The sequence below is a fragment of the Lissotriton vulgaris genome, chromosome 5, assembly GCF_964263255.1.
Source record: "Lissotriton vulgaris chromosome 5, aLisVul1.2, whole genome shotgun sequence".
Taxonomy (NCBI): domain Eukaryota; kingdom Metazoa; phylum Chordata; class Amphibia; order Caudata; family Salamandridae; genus Lissotriton; species Lissotriton vulgaris.
In genome coordinates, this window is record NC_141693.1 from 523,609,531 (window position 1) to 523,635,695 (window position 26,165).

At 44.6% G+C, this 26,165-nt stretch overlaps 1 protein-coding gene across 2 annotated transcripts in view; it reads left to right on the forward strand.

Moving 5' to 3' along the window:
- LOC147711182 (neutral ceramidase-like) overlaps nt 1-26,165 on the forward strand; it is a 379,859-nt gene that overhangs the window by 108,989 nt on the left and 244,705 nt on the right. For both annotated transcript variants that reach the window (XM_086921969.1, XM_086921970.1), the window contains one exon: nt 24,511-24,660. In XM_086921969.1, the coding sequence (XP_086778095.1) occupies nt 24,511-24,660 (150 nt within the window). The remainder of the gene's footprint in view (nt 1-24,510; nt 24,661-26,165) is intronic.

Sequence of the window (26,165 nt, forward strand, 5' to 3'; positions counted from 1 at the left end):
TGTTTTTTAAAGGGGGCCTCAAAACGGGTCTCTATCGAGCTCTGTTTCGTGCCCCGGTCCGATTTTTTCTGGACTGCAGTGACAGCAGGGGCATGGGTGTGCGCGTGTTCACACTGCTCACTTCTCACAAGTGGAGCAGTTACAGCATGACGTCATGTTATGTTATGTTATGTTATGTTATGTTAAATCAATTTATTGAGCGCGCTAACACCATTAGGTTTCTTGGCGCTGTACAGAGGGAGCAGGGAGGAGAGACAGAAGGAAAACCAGACTGAGGAAGAACAACTAGTGGTAAGCTATAGTAAACAGGTGCGTTTTGAGGGAAGATCTGAACGTGGGGTAGGGGGAGGATAACCTAAGAGGGAGAGGTAGGGAATTCCAAAAAGACGGAGCTAGGAAAGAAAACCTAAGGCCACCGTGTTTTTTCCGCTTGAATCTGGGGACAGAGAGTAAAGCCAGTTGGGATGACCGAAGGGTGCGAGAAGGGACATAAGGATGGAGCAAAGAGGAAATGAAGGAGGGACCATGACCAGTGAGGGATTTAAAGATGATGCAACCAAGCTTAAATTTACAGCGGGCAGAGACCGGAAGCCAATGGAGACTCTTTAGGAGAGGTTGAACGTGCTGATCCCTAGGTTGATGGTAAATCAAGCGAGCAGCTTGATTTTGGATCAGCTGGAGTCTCCTAAGTTGGTATGCAGGAATGCCTACGTATAGTGCATTTGCGTAGTCAAGCCTAGACATGACTAACGCAAGCAAGGCCAAGATGAGGGCATCAGTGGTCAGTAGGCGGGAGATTTTGCGAATTTTCCTGAGCTGGAAATGGCTAGAGGAGACTACAGCGCTGATCTGGGGTGTCATAGATAGATCGTTGCTTATGACAACTCCCAGACTTTTTGCTGAGTTGACGGGGCAAGGGGGGTTGCCAAGACTGGCAGGCCAAAAGGAAGAGTGCCAGGGATTGGAGGGCCCCCCGACAAGGACCAGCTCAGTCTTGTCGGGGTTGAGTTTCAGATGGTTTGTGCCCATCCAATCACTGATGAAGCAGAGGGTGTTTTGAAAAGTGGAGATGGAGTGGTCACTGGAGTCAATGGTAAAAACCAGTTGGATGTCATCCGCGTAGTTGAACGCGGAGACATTGAATCGACGGAGGGAACGGATTAACGGGGCCAGGTACAAATTAAAAAGGAGAGGGGATAAGGAGGAACCCTGCGGGGTGATCGTTGTAGGGAAAAGGAAATCCTTTAAAGAATAATTTTCTGTCAGGATTTCCCTTCTCTTTTTGAAACTCAGTAGCAGCAACATTGTTGTGGTGTCACCAGAACTTTAAGTGGAAGCTTTTTCAATATTAAATGCAAGCCATAGTTGCTGCCTATTTATCTTATGCAACTAACAACCATTGGCAAAGCCTATAGTCCTGACTTGTCATAGGTATGATGTTACTTGATGTATTATATATCTTGATGCAATGACAAACAGCAAAATACAAGTCGGGGTGGCACACTACGCCAAGCACAGATTTTGAGCTTAAGTGTTTTTAAGCCTCGCCCTTAATTACATTGGCCACGCCCCTTTGAGAGACCCCCCAGTTTTTTTTCATCCCACTTAAAGCCCTGGTGAAGCTAATAGGTCTCCCCTTTGGGACTGATTGGCTATGCCAACTGCTTTTGGCGGTGTAGTATAGCGTCGTGTCGCTGCAGCGTTGGCAAAATAAAGTCATGTAAAAAAAGGCGCAGCAGGTGTGATATTCCACTGTCAGAATACATGCACATGCAGTGGAATGAAGCTGGTGCCAGTTGCTTTAATGTTGTATTAACTGATCCAAGATGGTAGACTGCACCTGGATGGGTAACAAAAAGAGACAGACAGCAACAGGTGGATGGGAGAGAAGAGTCAGAGAACTGGAAAAACACATAAGTGGTCCTCTAAAAGCGAGCAGTGGAAGGACACAAGTAAAGAAGCTATGCTTCAGGGGAGGTACATAAATAAGATGGACAAGACAAGCCCTTGAATAACGAGCTATCAAAGGAGAGTGTGAGAGAAACAGCAAATGGCAAGCAATGGAGAGGTTCACTGAAGACCACTGTAAGAGCTTCGTATGCTGACAAAAGGTGTTTTGCAACCAGACAGCTGGCGCTGACTGTTAAACCCAACCTAAGGAGAACACCTAAGCTGACCATGCCAGACTTAAAACTAACAATTTAGAGGTTATTCTGAAATCTCTGTAGCAAGTGCATTAACTCACAGAACTATCTTATTGTCTTGTACCTTTATTATAATAATTTACACCATATGAATAGCACCGCCCCAAATTAAACTCCCTTTCGGAGTTGTCCTTCATCAACTCAATGTGTTCGTTTTGCCAATCTGTGAAAGAAGATGAGCTGATCCAGCCCAATTAGGAATGAAACTGAGTTATTTCACTGGCTTATACCTCTGCTGCACCAATGCTGACAATTGGTCCATAATGTGAGTTACTACTAGCCTGAGAGCCAACATAACACAGACCTGGCCCGGGTTAGAGGGAATCATATCTGTGCCTCCAGCTTTTTTGCGGCTATGATATCAGACGCACAAGGAGATTGTATTGTATTGCATTGCAATGTCATTGCATAGTGCTTACTACCCCTGACGAGGCTTTGAAATGACTTAAACTGGGCAGCAATCTTCTTGGAACCCAAGGTGAGTGGTTAATCCTGCGGGTTTTAGTTATTGACGTTAGCTATGCGCTCTCCAAAAAAATTCCATGCATTTACTCCAGTTTCTTTGTGTGAATTAAATTAATAGGGGTTAAGGATGGTCATTAGTGGGGGAGGCATGTGATTTGATGCAAATGGACAGTGGGATTAATAAATGAGATTGAGGATTCTAGGTTTTGTTGGGTTGCAGGTATGACTTTCTGAGAAGGAGAGATTGGGATTTTTTTTACATTTTGGAATAAATTAGGGCAATTTCCAGAAATACAATAATAAAGATTGTCAAGCAAGGATGTGACTTAAAGTAGGTTGCACTCAGGAAGAGGAGACATGCAGTGGAAGGAAAGTAAGGAGAGGGTAATTAGAAAAGATTTTTGAGGTAGCATGCAAGATGGGGATGCAAAACCATTAAATAAAAAACGTCCCTATGTACATTTGAGTCAGTGCTACTTTAGGTAATTTGGTAGGCACTAAAATAGCCATACAGTCTACGTGCTGCTAGACTATCCCTAAACCACCGTTTCAGCAATGACAGCTATTCATCAGAAATTTTGAAAGAATAAAGTAATGGCTGAATGCATATCAAGGAATATATTGAGAGCTTTCCTCTATGCTCAAAGGAAGCAGTAAAATCATTACCTTAGCAGTGTGAAGAAATATACAGGCGAAATAATTCAAACATCGAAAAGGAGATTCTGTTAATGCTGGAGCAAATGTCTTCTGATATTAATCGTTAAAGTTTGACTGACAGGTTAGTTAATAGAGCAATGTGGGATCCCTTTGGATGTCCCGGGTTTAGCATAGCACAAAATGGAGGCGAGAAATGAAGCTACATTATGAATATTTTTTTCTCAAACTGTATGTAACATGGCCCAAGACTGAGCATTGTTTCTTAATCCCCGAGGCTACTTATTTCATGTTTTTACTAAATGATTTGATTTCAATGTCCAGTGCTGTGGAAGTTGTATCACACCACCATCGTGTACTGTAGAAAACTGAGAGTAAAGGGGGCTATCTAATCATGTGGGAGAGAGGGATTACCAATATTCCTGAGATAGAGGACAGATAACTAATGTTCTTAAGTGGAAGAGAAGAAATTTAATGTCCTTGAACAAGAGACAATATTTAATGTTTGTGAGTTTAGTAAGAATTCTGCTAGTGACATGACACACGTTTCATTGGAGCCAGGCATGAATATAACTTTTTCATGATTTGCCCCTCACCCATATCTACTCCATAGGTGCAGCCTTATTTAGGCCACACCCACAGTAGATTTTGCTTTCTAGCTGGTAAATCTTAGTCCATAGTTTCCCTCTTCATGACGCAGTCACTGAGAGTGAATTAAAGCAAAATGTGCTAAACATGAGGGTTATCGCATGCCAACTAGGACTGTACATACTTCACAAAGAGAGGAGTTTACAAGGTGTTATGCTGCAAGAGGAGTTCATTGGTACAGAAGTGCACAAATGTTGCACAATTACTTCAGCGGAGCAGTCCAAGAAGCACATATCGGTGGCTCCTCCACTAAGGCAGAGGAGTGTCGACCAACAGGAAAACGAAATGATAATAAAACCATGTTATCATCATTTTTCTGTACTGGCTCTGTTTAGGTGCCGGGCGAGTCTGGGCTGCACACAGAGCAGAGGGAGGACTGGTGGGCACTTTCTAAGTGCGCATGATGGTTTGGCCGGCTGTCTTTTGGCTGGCCAAACAGGCATGCGCGCTTAGCCTTTCTCCATGCGGCTGTATTACACAGCCGGGTGGAGAACATGCACAGTCTCCCACTCCCTGTCTGAGCGCGAAACCAGGCTGCTCAAACAAATCACGTTGCTGCTGTCATCCTGGTGACAGCAGTGTTGTGATTGGCTTAGGGGAGTCTGGGACCCTGTGTGCTTCCTTTGTCGGCTGAAGAGAACGGAGGAGAGGCAGCAGCCAGCAGGTAATTTGATTTTAGTTTTTAAAATTTTTCTTTTTTTAAATTCCCCCCTCCCAGCCTCACCACTACTGCCCTGTAGCAGCCGCTACTAGAAGCACATCTCGCATGTTCAAATATTTCAGGCTCCGATCCCAACAGGGTAATTTCCATCATATGCATTTTCCACGTAAATTATGATGCTCGCGTGATAAGACCCTATTTTGTGATGAATTCTGACTGATAAGCGGTAGAAGCAACACTTTCCCTGAATAAGAAATCATGAAGAAACCAGTCAAGTATTGCTTTCTCTTAAATTATTAATAAAATGTATGTTTCCGCTCACATTTTCCTTTCCATACGGAAAGTGGGGAAATTGCAGAGCTTTCTGCAGGAAGCCCAGACAACTACACACAAAAGAGCCATAATGCAGCAAAAAACATTTTTTCTACCAGTTATCAGCTCCTTCCCTCGTAACCTGGAATAGCATTTGTACTTGATTTGGAACACATATTTCCTTCACAGAGAAGAGGCACTGGCGAAGCCAATAGATAAAAGAAAAACAGGAAGAAGCGTGATGATGTGGTTGCAGCGTCATTTGTTTTATTTTTTAATCCCAGATGGATCAGTAAATAAAAAAGCAAAGCAAAAGGGTTTCTTTTTTTAAATTTTTCAATGGAACTGAGACGTGGTAAAGGAACTAAGCTCTAGGGGTGGGACAAACAAAAGATTGACAAACTGCAAAATGGAAAATCATCCAATAAGAAGCAAACAAATCAGAGTAACAATAAAGCCAACCAATGATAAGAAAATTGGCAGGCTATAAGTTCAGTAACTTCACAGTAAGCCAACAATAGGTCTTTGGCAACTAGATGGCTGCACTGTCTGGTAGGCTTGACCTAAAAAAGCCAGTTTTCTAAGGAATACAGGGCATTTTAAATGGAATCCTCACACATTCTGCCCACCAATGTTTTTAATCAGGTTTATTTATTTATTTTGAACGTTTTATAGAGCGCGAACAAGATCCTTGCGGATATCAGAGCGCTTTACAGTAAATAAAGTTCTTTATACATCAATTGAAGGCAGGTCAGAGCACGAATATATCACATCATGTAAAGGCAGCATAGTAAAGGTACAACATAAAACTATCACATAGTGTTAATTAAAGGGAAGATATAAAGACTAGGGGCATATTATCAAGCCTGTGCGCTAAAATTATCGCCGCTTTATCGGCCGAAAACACCGATAAAGCGGCGATAATGGGCTTGATAATATGCTCTATGGAATTCCAATCGAAGCACATGTTAGATGTGAAGACATCTAACATGGGCTTCGATTGGAATTCCACAGAGCATATTATCAAGCCCATAATCACCGCTTTATCGGCCGTTTTCGGCCGATAAAGCGGCGATAATTTTAGCGCACAGGCTTGATAATATGCCCCTAGGTTGCCTAGGTGGTCCCTTGTTATAAAAAGGGTATGTAATAAGGATACATTTGATCTCGAGATTTCTTTAGACCATACTCAAGTGAATTTGGCCATGAGAATCGATTTTACTTCCTTTTTGAAAGAGGCAGTGGAGGAGTTAAGTCTGGGTTCTGGGGGTAAGGCATGCCAAATTCTGGGTGCCATCCCTGGGAAGGATCTGTTACATGTTTTCTTCTTGTTGAATTTTTGCAGTTTTAGGAGTAGGTTTTCCGCACTTCTTGAAGATCTGATCCTACCCGAGATAGTTAGTTTCTGCGCCAGAGCTGGGCGCTTCATGATGCATGGCTTTATGCGTCATACACGCTATTTTCAAATTAATTCTGGCTTCCAGCGGTAGCCAATTCAGGGATTTTAGGTCTGGTGAGATGTTGCACTGACTACTTCAAATCTAGACCACATATGGTTCCCTGTTCTGTACATCTACTCCCTAGTTTTTCTTTTTGTACTCCCGGCTTACTCTTGGAAAGTTGTATTACAAGAGGGAGTCACATGTACTTCCAGCAACATTTTCTTTTTTATTTGACCCATTGACATTACCACTCTCTTCACTATTTTTACTTGACATCAACATTCAGTTTATTGCACAGTGTCACTTGTACAAAAGTAGCGTATTTTGCTGTAATGCAAGTTGCTGTCGAGTAGGAAATAATGGAAGCAGGGTAAATTAGTTGAATGTCATTCACTACTAATATTGAATTTGGAAGTTGTTTGCGAGGGAATTCTTATTCTTGAAGTGTAGGAGGATGCTTCCACATGTAAACAGAGCTGGGTTCTCTAAGATGTAAATCCAAGTACTGGGCTTGCATGGGCAGACTGATGTGTGCTGCCAGGGCAGTTGCCTACCAAATGCTTTACCCCTCACTCTTGCATGTGCAGGGTGCCAGTCTAGCTAGGGTTTAAACCATGACCTGACTAGGGCTCATCCCAATGGGACACATCCAGCTTTGAGAGCATTAGGGAGCAAGAGAGGAGCTTGAGGTGCAAACTAGAGATGGGTAGAATTGGCTGAATTTGATTCTGCGGAATGACGTTAAAACTCTGTGAGATTCTGCGGAATTCCACGATGGGGTGGAGTGGGCATTAAGCACGACTTTCTTAGAGCAAAATGCATCCTCGCGTCTGCAAATGGATGCAAGGATACATTTAGCGCTAAGAAAAAAGTACACCCAAACAACACGCAGCACCCTTACATAGTCTGCAGTGACTACTGCAGAGTATGTATGGGCGCCGCCGCCAAGGGGTATGCAGTAGTTTCTAAACTTTAGAAACCACTGCATATCACTCTGCCGTGCATAATCACTGCAGATATAAGGGCGGCTAGGGGTATACACTGCTTTTCTGTATATTGATTTTTATACAAGGCCAGAAGAGGGGGCAGTCTCTACATGCTTAAAAACCACTGCAGGTTAAAATTTAATCTGCAGTGATTTTCTCGCCATCTGTCCTCCTCTAAGACTCACAAAACTTTATAGACAGTTGACCCAACTGCTCAAAAATATAAACACCTCACATAATATAAGCTATGAAATATAACAGCAACCTGCAGATTAAATTATGACTGCCATCTAAAGTCAATAATGAAATCAAGACAATGTATGGACAACTGACGTGGGGCCTGATGAAATCTTGGAATATTTATGATGGGATGAGCTATGAAATCTTAGCGCACCTTGCAAGCTGGTCTTGTCTCTTTTAAATTATATTGATTATGCCCTTTAGCCTTTTTATTGTATTTTATGTATTTTTATATATGCCTGATCTTTTTCATGTATTGTCGCTATGTATCTTTTATGGTTATCTTTGTATAACCTAATAAAGTTTATTTTGATTTAATTTGACTACCATCTATTTATAGCTACAATTTGAGCAAATATCTCTCACACCTCCTCCTTCTTTGCACTTTTAGGGCCCGATGTAGGTAAACGCGATTTTCCGATTTCAAAATACCGAGGCGGGCCGAATCGGTATTGTGAAATCGGAAAACGAGATGTAGGGAAAAAAAACCGAATGAATACCGAATCGGGCGGCATCGGTAATGAGAATCGGTACGTTCCGATTGGGCTCGGCCCGAATCGGAAAGTACCGAATCGGCTAACAACGATTCGGAAATTACCGAATCGGCTACCACCGAATCGGAAAGCCCCGAATCGGCGAATACCGAATCGGTAAAAGCCGATTCGGTAAAATCCGATTCGGCAATCATAGATTCGTAGCCATGAAAACACACCCATGGGGAAAAAAGCCCATAGGAATGCATTGAAGGAACCGAATCGGCATTTACCGAATCGGATAATACCGAATCGGATAACACCGATTCGGATTTTACCGATTCGGTAAAATCCGATTCGTCAAAAGCCGATTCAGCCAATGAGGTGGCTCCCCCTCCCCCACCAAAACAGGGAGTGGCAACACTGGCAGGTGCAGCTAATTAAGAAGTTTCTGGAGAGCCAGCCTGAGCTCAACACTCACAGTTTGCAGCAGTGGGAGTAGGAGGTTGCCAACTGAACTGGAGAACATGGCAGAGCAGTCAGAAAGCCAGAAGTCCTCCCAGAAGAGGAAGCCGAAGTTCACCAACACCGAACTTCAGGTGCTGGTCGAGGAGGTGGTGAGGGTGCACCGCCAGCTGTTTGGCAAGCTGTCCCTCAACGTGCCAGACAGCACCAAGAGGAGAATCTGGGCCGACATCGCCCAGAAGGTGAATGCTGCGGGTGTCACCCCCAGGTCTGTAGAAGAACTAAAAAAGAGGTTCTATGACATCCGCAGCCTCACTAAGAGGAAGATGGCTGAGATACAGAGGCAGGCTGGAGGCACTGGAGGAGGCAGGAACCCGGCGCCACCCCTCACCGAGCTGGAGGAACTGGTCTCCAGCACCATTGAGAGGGAGAGTGTCAGCGGAATCGGGACCCTGGACAGCTCTGCGAGAGCCACAGCTACAGGTAAGAAACATGCGCATCATGACACACCCTACCAGACACCTCCCCATTAGACACAATGCATAGGCAAACCCCAGCACAGTACTGTCACCAACATACAAGAGACAAGCATCATGGTACATGTAGTCAGCAGAAGTTAGCTAAATATGGCAGTGCAGAATCACAAGACAGGAAACAGTGTGACAAGTGTAAGAAGATGCAAGGACATGTGGAATGCTATAATTGTACTGACTGTAATACATCGACACTCAGTTTACAAATGCTTCTTTGTACCTAGGGGCCCCATCAGGCGGAACAACAGTGGCATCAGAGGGAGCAGCACCGTCCGACACTGCAGTCGCAGGGCCGAGCACCAGCCAGGCAGGCCAGGAGGAGGAGGAGGAAGGAGACACCCCAGGGCTAGGAATGGAGGGAGTCCTGGTCATTGACTTCGATGCACTGCACTCCCCAGTAATGCCCAGCACACCCCCCTTGCAGTTCTCCCCAGAGAACTCCCCTACAAGGGACACCATTCCGCCTGCCCCAGCTCCTGCCACAACCGTGGCCTTGCCACCTGTTCAACCTGTCCCGGGAGCAGGGGCTCAGGGACCGCCCAGCATCACCCCCCCACCAGTGGCACCCCAGCCCACTCAGCAGGCCGGAAGCAGCAGTGCCCGGCACCGTACCATCACCACCACTGCTGCACCAGCACGGGAGGGCAGTGTATTCCTGGGCCTGGAGGGACAGATGGTTAAAATCCAGAGGCAACAGGCAAGATCCACCATGGCCTGCCAACGCCAGCTCCTGCAGCACAACATGCAGATGGGAGAGTTGGTCAAGGGATTCCAGGCCGTCGTGGAATCCAACAAGGAGGTGGCAGCAGGGTTAGGCAGGCTGACCACTGCCATCACCCACTCATCTGCCAGACAGGAGGAGCATGAGCTGGTGCGCAGGCGGGATGCCCGGGTGCTGAACCGGGCCATGGGCCGCCTTGCAGCGGCGACGGCACAACTGTGCCATCGCAGCGCCAACCAGGAATCTGTCCTTAGTCAGCATACGGCTGAGCTCACTAGGGGGATGGCCAGGATCACCACGGCTATGGAGGCCATGATTATTTCAAACACCGCCTCCAATCCTGCCCTGGACCTGGGTGATGCTGGAGACAGCAGCAGCCGCAGCAGCCCGGCCAGCGCTGCGTCTGAGCCACGGAGGAGCACCAGGCGCTCCGCTGATGCTGCTGGGCATTCAGAGGGGGCTGAGGGACACCCCAGTGGGTCTGGCAAGCGGGCAAAAAAATAGCCTGGCAAGGGCGGGTGATGCTACCAGAACCCTGGACTTTATTTTATTTACCATACTCCATTTTTTGATGCACATCAGTGCTGTAACTGTGGTGCAACACTATTAAAATTTGTTTTTTCCAAGCAACATTTAGCTGTCTTTGCATCTGTACTCAGTCAGAAATAGTTCTCAGTGATCTCCTCACGTCTGTATCTGCCATCACTTGGCGTACACACCCCAGCTGGCTGTGTCAGTGGCACAGCTTCGTCGTCGTCATGGTCCTCGTAGTCAGACAACTCCACCTCAGTGCCCTTCTTCACCGCAAGGTTGTGTAACATTGCACATACAGCTATGATCTTGCAGCAGGTGATGGGGGTATACTGCCTTGCACCTCCACTCTTGTGCAGGCATCTGAATCTACTTTTCCAGATGCCAAAGGTCCGTTCAACAACATTCCTTGTGCGTATGTGGGCCCGGTTATACCTCCTTTGGCTGGGTGTGGAGGGGTTGAGGTAGGGGGTGAGTATGAATGAGCGGAGGGCATATGCACTGTCGCCTGGAAGAGAAAGGGGTCACATTAGACACATGCATACATGTATTCCACCTACCTACTATGTGTTATGGGGGTCTGATGATGTGTCTCACCTAGGAGGTATCCTTCTCCAAATTCGCCAGCCATCAGCCATGCATATATGCCGCTCTGTTGGAATATATAGGAGTCATGGGTACTCCCTGGAAATTTTGCTACCAGGTCTGTGATGGTGCACTTTGCATTGCAGATCACCTGCACGTTGATGGTGTGTGTAGATTTCCGATTGCGGTATATGTATTCGGTGTCCGCTGGTGGGCAAATCGGAATGTGCGTGCCATCTATGCAACCGATGATTTGGGGAAATTGTGCCATCTGGTAGAAGTCAGCTTTAGTTTGTAGCAGTTCTGCGTGGGTTGCAGGGAAAGAGATGTATTGGTCCATCCTGTCTATCATGGCGTCAAGGAATGTGTGGAAGAACCTTGACAGGCTGCTCTGGCTCACCCCTCCTGCTGCTGCTACTCCACTTTGATAGCTGCCAGACGCTAGCAGGTGTAGGCTGCATAGCACCAGGACGTGCGCAGGGATGGCGTGTGCCCTTGGGGTGTGGTGGTCCAAGAATGGCTTGAGATCCCTGATGAGCTCAAGTATGGTGTCAGAGTCCAGCCTGTATCTCTGTAGTATCTCTGCCTCTGTCAGCATGAACAGGGTTATCCTCTGTCTGTAGACCTGTTCATTTCTTAGCCATTCCCTCTGTCCTTCCTGCTGTAGCCGTAGCCGCCTCGCAATGACATAGAAAGCTGCCATCCTGCAAGTTGCAATGCATTTTGGGACTGTTTATATGGGTTGGAGTTGGTTACCACCTGATTGCAATCCATGGTAAATACCGAGTGAATTCTACCGATTTTGAGCCGATTTCGGTGTTTCTGTGCCTCCCTTCATCTCCCCAACTGTCGGAATCGGGGAATTTCCCGATCGTCGATTCATACGAATCGGCATGTTTTCCGATTCGGCGCATGTCCGAATCGGTCTTTGTACCGATTCGGTACATGGACCGATTCGGTGATTTTCCGATTCGGTGTCACTAACGAATCGGTACATGGACCGATTCGGTGATTTTCCGATTCGGTCTTTGTACCGATTCGGTACATGGACCGATTCGGTGACTTTCCGATTCGGTGTCACTAACGAATCGGTACATGGACCGATTCGGTCTTTGCATCCGAATCGGTGTTTTTCCGATTCGTTACATATCCGATTTTCGGTATGTACGTATCGGATTCTTTCCCATTCGGTACTCATTCCGATTCGGTTTTCTATCCGATTCTTTATGTTTTTGGTTCCCTACATCTCGATGGCTGTTTACCGATCGGTAAGGGCCAAAAATCGGTGTTTTCGGCCGTTACCGATCGGTAACGCCCTACCTACATCGGGCCCTAAGTGTCTCTGGCTGTTGATGCTCCAGTCCAATTAACATTAAGAAGGGTCAATTAGAGGAAAGGGAGAATCCACTAAAGCTGTTATACGACTCATCCAAAACCATAAAAGAAAAATGTGCACAACTAGGCTTCTTCAGTTCTCAATTTTGGATATTTATTCAAATCTCAAAGTGATCATTACAGAAAGCAAATTTTAGTTCAAATTAAAAAAATAATAAAGTTAGAAAAATGCCCGGTGCCATTGGTAAACTAATTATTCTCAGACATTAGCAAATAATCATTTAATAATAATCCCTAAATACAAAAGGGCCATGTGAGTAAGCAAGAGAGAAATCGGGGAAAATGTCTAATGCCAAAACTGAATAAAAAGGGCATTGCCTCTCTAAAATAACAAGCAGCAGGGGATTTATATTTTGGTGGACGGGATATCGGTCACCATTGTGATGGATATCCTGTCTGCCAATGTTACTTTCCCAGTAAGCCAATTAGACTGTTAAACTTCCAAAACACCTACTATCAATTGATTTTCATTGGACAAAAGCATGAGAAATGCATGTTTAATATCATGGACTGTTCTGCATATTCTTAACAACAGAACATAGCAACAAAGGTGAATTAGTTTAATCTTAAAACTGTTTCAAATCTCTTTGGCTAAGGAATGGAATGGAATGAGGATTTGTAAAGCACGTTGGCTACCCAGGGGCGTCCCAGCGCTGTAAAGAGCTTGAGCTGAGCTGGAGAGGCTGGAATAGGGGGGGCTTGGTGAAGTTTTAAACCAAAGTTTTGCTGAATAGCCAGGTTTTAAGAATCTTCCGGAAGGTGAGAAGGTTGGGTTCAGACCTGATGTGGAAGGGGAGGGAGTTCCAGATCCTGGCTAGGTTGTAGGAGAGCGAGCGGCCTCCGCATTTGGAGGAAGCTAGAGAAATTATACTTTTCAACATTCATTGACAGACCATGTCTGCAGCTGGGGTTCCATGTTTTTGTGAAAAGCAAATGAAAACAAATGGTTGTGCACTCCATTTAAACATGCTCTTTCTGTAATGTGGCCTAGTGCAGCATGGTTAGGCTCAACGAACCAAATCTATATTACGGTACAAGAAGAGGGTGCTCCCAGAGGAAGCAAACGATAACATGGATTTCAACATCACCTGTTAAATTAATTACCGACAATACTTTAATGTTAAACACATTTAATCATGTTGAACATGTGTTTACATGTTCAAAACACAGCACATGTCGATAAGATTGTGCAGAGGTGCCCCAAAAGGGGAGAGGGCAGGATTCGTGCAGCAATGTGCGAAAGTGAGGGTAAATGAGAAAGGGAGGGCAGTGACAAATATATACATCAAAACATGAATGGCCTATCCAGCTTTAACCGAGGCTAAAACTATTTACAAAACCTATTTAGAATAGGCTCAGTAAAGCTATCACTGTCGTCCACACTTGGCGCACAGAGTGGAGCTGTCAACATTTCGACCCAATGGTAGTGTAGCAAAATCTAATCCTTACAGTTGGGTCTTTATAAGGACTGTGAGGGGCACCTGAGGGTAATTAAAAGGGTCCTTTAGTGTATTCGGGCGATGGATACAAAATGGTTGAAAAATAATTTACTACATGGTAATGGGTTTGAAAATTACCCTGTGTCCACCAATGTATGCAGTGGAAAACTGAAAACGCAAGGCCAGTGGGCTCCAGAGTCAGAGAGGGATTCTTATGTAAGGCTGAAAAAACGTATATCAAAACATCAGCGTTTAGAAAAGAAGTATAGGGCGTATAGAGTAGACACTTATCATTAGTAGCGTCCACAGTTAAAGTGAAAAAGTACTTGCTCATCTGATTGACTTATTTCATTCTTTATGTGGTTTGGGCTTGGATAAATCAAGATGCTCCATGTATGCCCCACTGCGCAGCACGCGGAATCACTAGTTACTGTAGCCATGTGCTTTATAAATTTGTTTATTATTATTATCTAGTGCTAAAAGTAAAATTGTAAAAATAATTAGCTTCTCCACCAACATGGATGTTGACTGAAGTCTTTGTTAAAGTGGTGTCTAAGAGAGGAGGGAAGAAACATACTTCGAGGTGAAAACACGTCCATTCGCTGGCTTGCAAATAGAACACTGAGCACGTTCAGAATAAATATTGGCTGTCAGGGCCTAAAACGTGCACGTGCTACGTTCGGCAGACAGCCTCTAAGTGCTGTTCTCTCCTAAGTATGCATGGTAATGGACGCAGTGGGGGAGCCGAGCTCACTCCGGATCAGAGAAGCCATCTGTGGAGTGCGGTTCGGTCATAAGGAGTACTTTGGGAGTACGTCACTGAGACCGCATATAGCATTTCAAATCGTGTAAGAGTGAATATCTCTTTTTTTTTTTAACTTTTTGTTGGTAAACATCTACTTCATTTAGAAAATAGATCACATTACAATCAGGTGGGGAATTCACTTGGGTACATACAAATTGGCAGCGATACAGTACAATACACACAGTGGGATAATTCAAGGCGAGAGCATGTCATCTGAGGCTGGTTGCAGCGGTGAATCACAGATACCACCCCTATAGCGGTTCCAAGGCCCCCATATATATATGGACCACTTCCCAGGGCAGCCCCGGGCCACATAGACAGTCTTCTCACAGAACATACACCTGTCCAAGTTGGTTTTCCAGTCCTTTAGTGTTGGAGGGGCGATTGCCCCCCAGGCCTGGGCGATATTCCTATTAGCTACTATAAAGCCTAACGTGGCCCATTGAGTTTGGTGTGTGTTCAAGACAGTGGGTTCCCACACATTAAGCAAGCTCCTACGCGCCTGTGGAAGCAGGGGATACCCAGGACCGTCCTTATCACTGAATGAATTTCCCTCCAATAGGACAGGACAAGTGAGCATTCCCATATTATATGCAGGAACATGCCCAGCTGGCCACATTGCCTGCGACAGTCGCCCGTTGACGCCCTTCCCATCAAAACCAGTCTAGGTCCAGTCATGTATATTCTATGCAGGATTTTAAGTTGGACCAGTCGCAGTCGCGCGGGGATACCCACCATTTTGGGAGATGATACTGCCTCCTGCAAGTCCTCGTCATCTAATACAATCCCGTCTGCTACCCATTTTTGCCAGAGCTGTATGAGGGGGTCCTCCATATTATTAATTAGTTAATTGTAAATTAAGGAGATAGACTTCTCAGGGAGGTGGCCATCTAATACCCTACTTTCCAGTGGAGAGGACTCGGGGAAGGGGGAGCCCCTGGGGATGGCTGCGTGCAGGGCATGTCGTATTTGTCTATAGCGAAAGTGTTCTGAGTCGGCAAGGTCGTGTTGCGTTTGTAGAGAAGCGAACGTTTTTATGTCTCCCTTTTCCCACATATCCTGGACACGAGAGATGCCTATCATAGCCCACTTGTTGAAACCCTTTGTCTGCCACAGGCTTCCCAACTCAGCAGATTCCCATAGGGTAGTAGCCAGTGTCAATTTGCCCTCCAAGCCTAGGGATCTGGAGGCAGTGCGCAAAATGCCTATTGAATGCCCACTTGGTCCAGTTAGTGCAGGTCTAACCGGTTTGGAGTATAGGTTTCTATTGTGGTTCCCACCCAGGAGCAGCCATCTATCCATTCAATATCCAGGGTCATCGGGGTTTCCATAAGTGCCATGGTTGATGGCGGCCAGGTGGGCGGCCCAATAATATTTCTTGATATCAGGAAGTGTGATCCCTCCATCATAGCACTTTAGGGTCAGTTTACTGAGTGCTATTCCTGGTGGCCTGTTCCACAAATGCTCCTTCTCGAGACGTTCGATTTCTTTAAAGTAGGTGGGGGAACCACATCTAATAATTTTTGAAGGGCATAGAGGAAGCGGGGGAGGGACATCATTTTAGAAAGGGTGGCCCTCCCCAATAGCGACAACGGGAGAGTCTTCCAACCAGCGATATCCCTCTGTATACGGTGAAGAGGGGGAAGGAAATTATTTTTATACCGAAGTGAAGGATTTAAGGACACAAAGATCCCTAAATATTTGAACCTGGATGCAATAATTTAGATTGGACAGTTGGAGGGAAAAGCCGGCACCCCCCCATAAAGTGGATACAGATGGGATTTAGCCCAATTAATTTTGAATCCGGAGTATTTTCCCAATACCACCAAAATTTCCATTAATACAATGAAAGATCTCTGAGGGTTGGTAAGATAGAGTAAGATATTGTCTGCATAAAGAAATATCCAATCTTCCTAGTCCACTGACCAGCGGAATCCCCGGATCAGCAGATCCAGTCGGATCCAGGCTGCCAATGGCTCCAGCGCCAGGGCAAATAAGAGTGGGGAAAGCGGGCAGCCCTGACAAGTGCCCGACTCAGAGTGAAAGTGTCCGATTGTTTATTGTTGACAACTGGCTTTGCAAGCGGTGCAGCATATAAAAGGCGGATCCAGTCAATAAAGTCTGGACCGAACCCTAGTCTCTGGAGCACGGCAAAGAGATATGGCCATTCTACCCTATCAAACGCCATAGTAGTGTCTAGAGAGACCAGAACCGCTGGTTCGCGTATTGGGAGTGCTCTCCCAAGTACCCCGTGGACACTGTGACGATTTAATGCTGTGTTCCGGTGTGGGATGAAGCCCGATTGATCTGGGTGTATAAGAGTGGAAATGACCTTAACCAGGCGATTGGCAAGAACCTTCACTAGGATTTTCAGTTCAGCATTGAGAAGAGAGATAGGCCGATATGAGGCACAGCTGGTTCTTGGCTTGTCTTTTTTATGGATAATAACGATGTTAGCTATGCGTTGGTCCAGTGGAAGTTCCCCGATCTCCCTACTCTCCTCAAACATGGTCTTAAGGTGGGTTGATATTTTATCTGGGCAAAGTTTATATAGCTCATTAGGTATCCCGTTAGGGCCTGATGCTTTTCCAGATTGAAGCGATCTAATGGCCAGGGCAATTTCGTCTGTGGTAAGAGAGCTATCCAGTAGCTGTTTATCTGTCGAGGTGAGGGTGGGCAGGGTTATGTCTTGTAATAGGTCAGCGGAGTCAGCTTCAGTTTCGTCAGCCCTGTAAACTGCTCCGAAGTGTGTGGCAAATTGAGAAGCTATGTCCTGGGGTTCTATTATGTCCGCCCCAGAGGAGTCCCGGAGCAATGTGACCAATCTATTTGCCCATTCTCGCTTATCCAACCAGGCTATCAATTTTCCCGCCTTGTCTCCCAAGTCATAAAGTCGTCCAAGTTTTCCCTGCCCAAGGGTGCGAGCTGTGTCTGCAAGAGGAGCTTTATATTCAGATTGTTTAAGCCGCAGGAGATGGAGTGATTCCGGAGAGTCTTGTTCTACCAGTTCTCCCTCCAGCCGGAGGATTTCAGTTTCTAGATCAGATACAGCTTTTTGCTGTTCTCGTTTATGGCCTCCCAAAGCATTTGACTAGAGGCTACAGTGCCCACATTGTCTGCGAAATAGCTATCTGTGGCGGTCAAAATGTCTTTGCGTATTGTAGGATGACGGAGGTGCCAAGGGTTTATGGGGGCGATTCGGCCACTCACGTGTGGTCTAGGAGAAAGTGAGCCCATATCGGAAAGTGATCAGAAATCCCTCTAGCTAAATGATGGACCTCCTGGATGTGTGACAATTGAGAGCTAGGTACCAGGATATAATCGAGGCGGGAGAAACTGTGGCGAGCTCCAGAGTGGAATGTGCACTGCTTTGTTCGGGGTTGAAAGTGCGGCATGTATCAGTAAGTCCCATGGCCTCCAGGAGGTCAGGCAGTCCACGGGAGGAAGGCCCTAATTCACGAGGGGCTTGTCGGTCGAGCGTCCCGGAACACACTGAGTTAAAGTCACCCCCCACCACTAAAAGATCCTCCGGTAGTGAAAGAGTAGTAGTGCGAAGATCCTGGAATGTAGTCGATTGGAGACCAGGTGGGTTATAGACAGAAAACAGTGTAAGGACCCACCCCTCCCAAGAGCCAGATATGCCCACGTAGAGACCCCTTTCGTCTGTCCAAGTGGATTCTATGCTAAAAGGGAATGCGTTCCTGACCATGACTCCAACCCATCTGGAGCCCGTCGTGAAGCCTGCATGCGCCACTAACTTATAACTGTACCGGTTCATTGCTTTACAGGAGTGACCTATAAGGTGGGTCTCATGAAGGAACACAATATCTGGTCCCTGCTTCCTGATATACTGCAGAACTACCCTCCGCTTAATCTTATCTCCCAGCCCGTTGACATTCCAGCTCAATATTTTAATTCTTTTTCCCCAATGTGTATGCATTAGAACCATAGATAGTCTTTTGTGCCTCCGCGATGCCCATTGTCATGTGTCGATGGTTGAAAATAACAGTAAAACACCCCCCCCCACACAAATCCCTTTGCCAACAACCCCTCTCCCCGCTTCCCTGCCCTCTGGACTAAGAACTGGCCATCACAAACTGGCAGAGTGCCTGTCACCCAATACACTAATACTAGAAAACAACTAAAGGTAGTAAAGAGGAGGAAGGGCAACACCTCGTCCCCCCATCCCCCCAACCCAGACTTCACAGATAAAGTGTCCCCATCAGGTCATGGTGTGCTTTGCTGTATTGCTATAGATCAATGAGAGCTTATGTCCAACGGTGGGGTCCAAGGACCCCTGTACCTGATTGCGTTTGTGCAGGCCGCAAGTGCATTTGTCAGTTCTCACTCTTGTTCCTGTGGCGCTTGATCTTCGCCCCGATTTCCTCCCCCGGGCCCACTGGCGGGTTGACTGTCCAGCCAATTCGAAGCCACCTCTGGATTGTCGAAAAACCATGCCCTTCCCTCAACCTCGACACGGAGATGAGCTGGAAACATCATGGCATATTTAAGGCCTTTGTCTCTGAGTTTTTTCTTGACGGCTAGAAACGTCCTACCCTGCCTTTGTACCAGTTGTGTAAAATCAGGAAAGAAGGAAAGGGTGGCATTCTCGTAGCGCAGGGGGGGGGTGCTGACCGGGTGTATTGCAGGATAGCATCCCTGTCCCTAAAGTTTAGGACACGTGCAATAATAGTGAATATCTCTTAATCCTGTGTCAAGAGAATATATACAGGACCTCATTGTGGGTTCATTGTGGCTCTAGACTTTGACCGCATGACAAAATTATAAAATCACATTGCGCAAAAAATGAATGTTGTCGCGTTCCGGTGATAAGACAATACATCTTCATAAAACTTTCATGAGTAATAAAGGCCGTAGCCTAAATCGCTTTGTACAGAGTGTCAATAAGGCTGCATGTAACATTTCAAATTGCGTAAGAGTGAATATCTATTAATTCCTACGACAAGAAAATATGTTTTATAAAGAACCTCATGGTAGGTTTATTGTGGCACTTGACTTCCCACGCATGAGACATTGCGAAATCACATTAAGCAAAAAATGAATTTTGTAGCATTCCTTGGTTGAGGACCTTTACTTCTCTTTCCTGAGCTCATTAGAGGATAGGTTGATGATCGGTCTGCCCTGTCTGTTCACCATCTGCACACTTGTCGTCTGGTCTCGATTTCTCTGTGATTCTCCTGTGGAAATCAGACTTTTTTCTGTCCTCTTGTCAGGCCTCTGTCCCAGTTATGGCTCTTCTGTTCTTGGCCTCGTTGTTGGCCTTAGTTCTGGTTGTAGCCTCTGCACCTTGGGGGTCTCCATTGGGCCTCTCCTAAAAAAGACAGCCCTTGTGGTAGGTATTAACTATCCTGGTAGTGGTATTCTATGCTTGTGCCGGGTGGTTCCGTATCACTCCTGGTGCTGTTAGATCCTGATGATTCTGAGAAAGTTGTGAACTTTCTGCGGCTTCTGTAACCTCCTCTGCCCCTATTGGAGTACCGGCCCTGGTTGCACTACTTGTAATAGTCCTCCTGTAGGTACGGATAGGTTACCGTCTTATCGTAGTAGCAGATATCTTTTGCTAATTTATCTAATTTCTTTGCCTGGGTATTGATGTCAAAGTCCTTTATTGGTTTTTCAAGACGTTCAAGGGCCTCCTTGGCATTGGTAAGTGCTGAGTTCCCAGCAATCTCATGTTTGAGTTCAGCAGTCTCCTCGAGGAGTTTCACAACCTCTTCTATGGCTGTTTCAACTCCCAGCACCATCCAGTGGCGCAAGCAATTGTTGACCACAAAACGAAAGTTTAAACACAAGTGACTGCAGATGGATGCACTCCCTAGACACTATCCATAGTGGGTTGAATGAGCTGGATACAAGCAGTGTCCAACTATCATGCCTCACTAACGAATAAATGAGTCAGTTAACCGTACATTGATCATGTCACATTTCAGGATACCGCCATACCTGGGTTCTTACATTACAATCAATGTACATTGAATGAAACCTTGGTTCATCTGACCGTAAGCCAATGTAACTTGCTGAAGAGCTCTAATATTTACCCATGAAGCATACACTGAGCCTGAAGCTACAATGAATTCAACACAATGTTTATATGTAATGTATTCCCATGTCACCAGTGCACATAAATATTTATTGTTGTGGAATGGTTTATGCGAAATGTTACATACAAAATCTGGCTTGGGTTATATTATCGACCCATAAGGACGAAATCGATAGCCATATTGAACCCATCAGGAAGCTTTTATGCAATGTATTGTCTTTTCACCGGAACGCTACTAAATTCATTCATGAATTTTCTATAGAAATGTAATTTCTTGTCACAGGTACTAATAGATATTCAATTCAATCAAGCTTTATTCAGTATATAATATACAACCATTAAAGCATTCTAAAAATGTCTCCATTATTAGTCACAGTAATTATGTAAACTAGTTAAATAAATACAGTGCAGGATGAGGTATGGTTGGGTGCCAGACAAAAGCGGACCTTCACAAAATGTTTCTAACAGTCGATTTTGAGCTTATTCCTACATCTCTTGCACATTCCCTTGAATTTGCTAACCTCATTTTTAGATCCCCTTTGCTATAAGCCCGAGTAAGCTTTGGATCATAAAAATCCACATCCACCTTATACTCTGTTAAAAGTTTATAAATATACTGTAGCCTAGAAATTGTTTTTGCTTTAATCAAGGGCTAGACAATCCATTACTATTTCCTTAGTAAATTTGGTCTCCTAATTAGTACAAATCCTGTGCCAGAAAATAAGGGCTGCTGTACTGATGTAATCACTGATATAAGATACGGACAGCTCTTTGTGAACTATGTATGAGGGGGTTGAGTTAGGGACTGCCAAGAGCCTTCTTAGGAACTTGTTTTCATGTATTTGCAGTAAGGTAGTATTTGCCCTCCCCCATTGCGCAGCTCCGTAACATATACCTGTGATGCACTTACTCCTATATAGTGTCAGGATTTCCCATATTGGCTTATTCCCAATTTTGTTTGAAAATCTAAAAATACCCTCACTCGATAGTATACATTTCAACTTACATAAATCAATGTCTGCACCCTAAGTTCCATTCCCATTAAAAAGTATTCCTAAGTATGAAAATGAGGTTATTATTTCAATATGTGCACCATCCACATGATGGTCCCTGCTCTTTGTTTTACTTTTTCCGCAAGTCATTACAAAGGTTTTACTAAGATTCAGTATTCGGTCTTTTCCTGTCATAAATTGTGTGCAGTTTTCGATTAAACATTGGAGCCCATTTGGGGTCCTTGATAACAGGACTGCTTCGTCTGCATATAAAAGTACTGGCGTTACACGCATGCCGACTCTAGGGGCATCAGCATTTAGGCTCTGCAGGGATATGTCAACATTGGTAATATAAAGAGAAAATAAAAGAGGTGTAAGGTACAATGCCGCGGGTAACTCTAAAATAAAAATTGCATTGACCTTTGGGGTTGCATCGAACTCTTGAAGTTAGTTGAGCATAAATTTGTGATAAGTAATAATATCAAGTGGGGCTCCCATTCCTTGCAACGTTTGCCATAATTTTACGTGGTTAACTAGATTAAATGCGCTTGTGAGATCTACAAAACAAAGATGTAGTTGACCTTCTTTGGCAAGGGTATAATTCTGTATCAATAGTTCAAGGTTGACGCACTGCTCTACTGTCCCTATACCCCTTCTGAATCCATACTGGAACAAGGGAATTCCCAGGGCTAAGTCATGCCCGAAAGCGAAGATCTGTGTCGAATGTTCAACCAAATCCCTCGATTCTTTATAACATTCAACACGGATCTTCGCTTCTGGGCATGACTTAGCCCTGGGAATTCCCTTTAACGTCTAGCGCAATACACTGGAGCATTTACTTTGGACTGTTCTTCATGATTGTGGTGACCTTTCGCCTCGCTTTACGTAAACCCTGATGTAGTTCTCCTTGAGAGAACGAAACGCTTTGGTTGAGCTGAATGTTCTATTAACAAATGGGAAATACTAATTAGAAATAAAGACATTTCATTCAACTAGAGTGTCTTGGACTTCATTGCCTGGCGCACACCCACTTACAGCTAGATATTCACTCTTACACGATTTGAAATGTTACATGCAGCCTTATTGACACTCTGTACATCTCGATTTAGGCTACGGCCTTTATTACTCATGAAAGTCTTATGCAAATGTATTGTCTTATCACCGGAACAAGACAACATTCATTTTTACGCAATGTGATTTTGTAATGTCGTCATGGGGTCGAGGTCTAGAGCCACAATGAACCCGCTATGAGGTCCTGTATGAATGTATTCTCTTGACATAGGATTAGGAGATATTCATTCTTAAGTTATTTGAAATGTTTATGCAGTGTCATTGACATACTCCCCAAGTACTCCTTAGGGCCGAACCACACCCCAAAGGCGGCTTCTCTGATCCGGTGAGCGCTTGGCTCCCCCACTGGGTCCATTACCATGTCTAGTTAGGCGAGAACAGCACTTAGTGGCTGTCCTCCGAACATAACACGTGCACGTTCCCGGCCCTGACAGCTGGTATTCAATCTAAACATGCTCAGTGTTCCATTTGCAAGCCAGCGAACTGAAGTGTTTTCACCTCGAGGAGTGTTTCTTCCCTCCGCTCCTAGACACCAATTTAACAATAGACTTCAGTCAACATCCATGTTGGTGGAGAGGCTAATTATTTTCCAAATTTTACTTTTATCACTAGATACATGGAGAATCTTGATTTAGCCAAGCCCTAACCACATAAAGAATGAAATAAGTCAATCAGCTGAGTAAGTGCTTTTTCACTTTACCTGAGGACGCTACTAATGATAAGTGTCTACCTTATACACCCTATACTTCTTTCATAAATGCTGATGTTTTGATATTTGTTTCTTCAGCCTTCCATAAGAATCCCTGTCTGACTCAGGAGCCCACAGGCCTTGCGTTTTCAGTTTTCCACCGCATACATTGGTGGACACAGAGTAATTTTCATACCCATTACCTTGTAGTATATTATGTTTCAACCATTTTGTATCCATCGCCTGAATACACTAAATGTCCCTTTTAATTCCCTTAGGTCCCCTCACAGTCCTGATGAAGACCCTCCTGTACGGATGAGATTTTCCTACGCTACCATTGGGTCGAAATGTTGACAGCTCCACTCTGTACGCCAAGTGTGGACGACAGTGATAGCTTCTCTAAGTCAATTCTAACATTATGGTTTTGTAAATAGTTTTAGCCTTGGTTAAGGCTGGATAGGCCATTCATGTTTTGATGTATATATTGGTCACTGCCCTCTATTTCGCACTTACAATCACTTTCGCTTATTGTTGCATGAATCCCGCCCTCTCCCCTTTTGGGGCACCTCTGAATATCTTATGAACACATGTGCTGTGTTTTGAACATGTAAACATATGCTCAAGATGATTAAATGTGTTTAACATGCAAAGTATTGTTTGTAATTAATGTAACAGGCGATGCTGAAATCCATGTTATAGTTTGCTTCCTCTGGGACCACCCCCTTCTTGTACCGTGCTTTACCTAGGTCCTAGTGACGTCTCAGGGTCATACCCATTATTTTGTAAACCCAAATCTATATTAAGCATTATTTTTCAAATTACAATTTTTTTCCACTTGCCTCTCTGGTCAATCATGCCTGGCACCAAAAAGCTTCCCACAAAGGATCAAATAAATACTCTGCCAAATACTGATTCCCCCACTGCGCAGTGTCCTAGCCACCATTCGCTAATGAAATTCATTGCCCTGTAATGAGGTATGAAGTGATATATAAATGGTACAATACAATATAATATTTGAAATTGTCATTTACAATACCATGTATACATACGTCATGGACTGGGTCCATAAAATTTGCATTTCATGTATAATCTTACATGTTAAAAAGGCATAACATGGCATTCTTTTATTTTGGCTATAGATGGGCTACGCTAACCCAGACCAGGTTGGTGGTGGCCTGCACACGCGCTTGTTCAGCCGGGCTTTTATTGTGGCAGAGCCCGATGATTCCAAAAGAGTTGTCTTTGTAAGCGCCGACATAGGAATGGTCTCTCAAAGGTTAAGGTTGGAGGTAAGTGAATGAAAAAATACATTTTTCTTTTCTAAAGATACTTTCAGTAGTTGTAAAGCGACTAGTTGATTGTGTTGTATTTATTTTCTGTGGTAGTGTTCTATGGTAATTCTGAAGTGGATTATGCTGGTATTTAAAATATTGTATTACATCATTCACATGTTTTTGTTGTTGTGTCCTGTGCATAACACAGTGCCTAAATGCGCTCTTAAGAAAGGATGGACATAACAAGGCAGGATGTGCCCTGTTTGGGGTTCGCAGGGCATTAGTTACTTGGAAGATGTCTATGCAATAGAGCATGATTGGCTTGCATCTAGCAAACAGACTTTAGCTGAAAACAAAGTCCCATAAGCAATTTCATTGGTGATGCCGATAAAAAGCCCAGCACCCCAAAACCAGTGTAAATCCTCAGCCAATTTACCACGCCCCTAGATTTCCAATGTTATGCTCTTTGTATTCCCATTTCACCACACATCCACAACCCCACTTCAATGCCTCCCACTTTCGATATGTGCAGCACTTCTCTAAATTCATTTGGCATTAATCTATGGTCCTTCCTGTCATATAAACTAAAGACAACCCGGAAGGCAAAACCCATGAATTTCACCACTCTCTTCATCCTCATCCTTTGGAAACCAAACATTTTATGCTTGGGGAACAATAAACTCTATTGCCACCAAAACAATAGCTGATTAGTTTCCTGAAAAATATTTTTGCTCTGTCATTACTTTATCACTTCCATCAGCTTCTTACGTGTACTTTTGCCACGCATTGAAAAACACTACCTTTCATGCCCATATATAACTGTCTCAAGCCATGGATGCCACATTTATGCCCCCAAGACTGAAGCTTATTATGATAGGGCCTGAAGTATACCAGAGCCAACACCGAGAACCATTATGCTATGGATGACACGAAAAACAGGCCTTAAATGTCCATCAATACAGTAGGGCCGGTTGTTTGTCCCCCAGAGTTCACCATCTTTTAATGAATGGCCTTAAAGTGGGTATCATCAATGTGCCACGGGTGGCCCACCAGTGCTCAGAATTACCACTAATATGCTTGAACATGCCTTTTTGCCCGATAAGTGTGCCATCCTGCTATGGATGATCCAGAAATGGCAAGAATTATCACTAACATGCAAGTGCCGCGAATGAGCCCCTGTCTTGTCAATCGCTATAGAAAAAAACAAATAATTTTTAAAGTTAATAATAATATTTTGCAGAATACCAGAATCAATTTATCTATCTTATCAGTTTATGACACTCCTGAACCTCTCCAGCAGTGAGGCTCATAAGGGGTAGGGGTTGTTTGCCAGTGAACCCACTCCCCCTCCGTTTTGGTGCAAACACTGAACAAGGAGGTGGAAAATAGGTCGGCAGTCTCACCATGTGACCCTTTACCTCCCAACTTCACACTTTATATAATACAACCACACTCAGCTGCAAAATCCTTTCAAACCTTCTTTCAGTCCCCAGGCAGGTTTTCCTCACAGCAGAATTTTA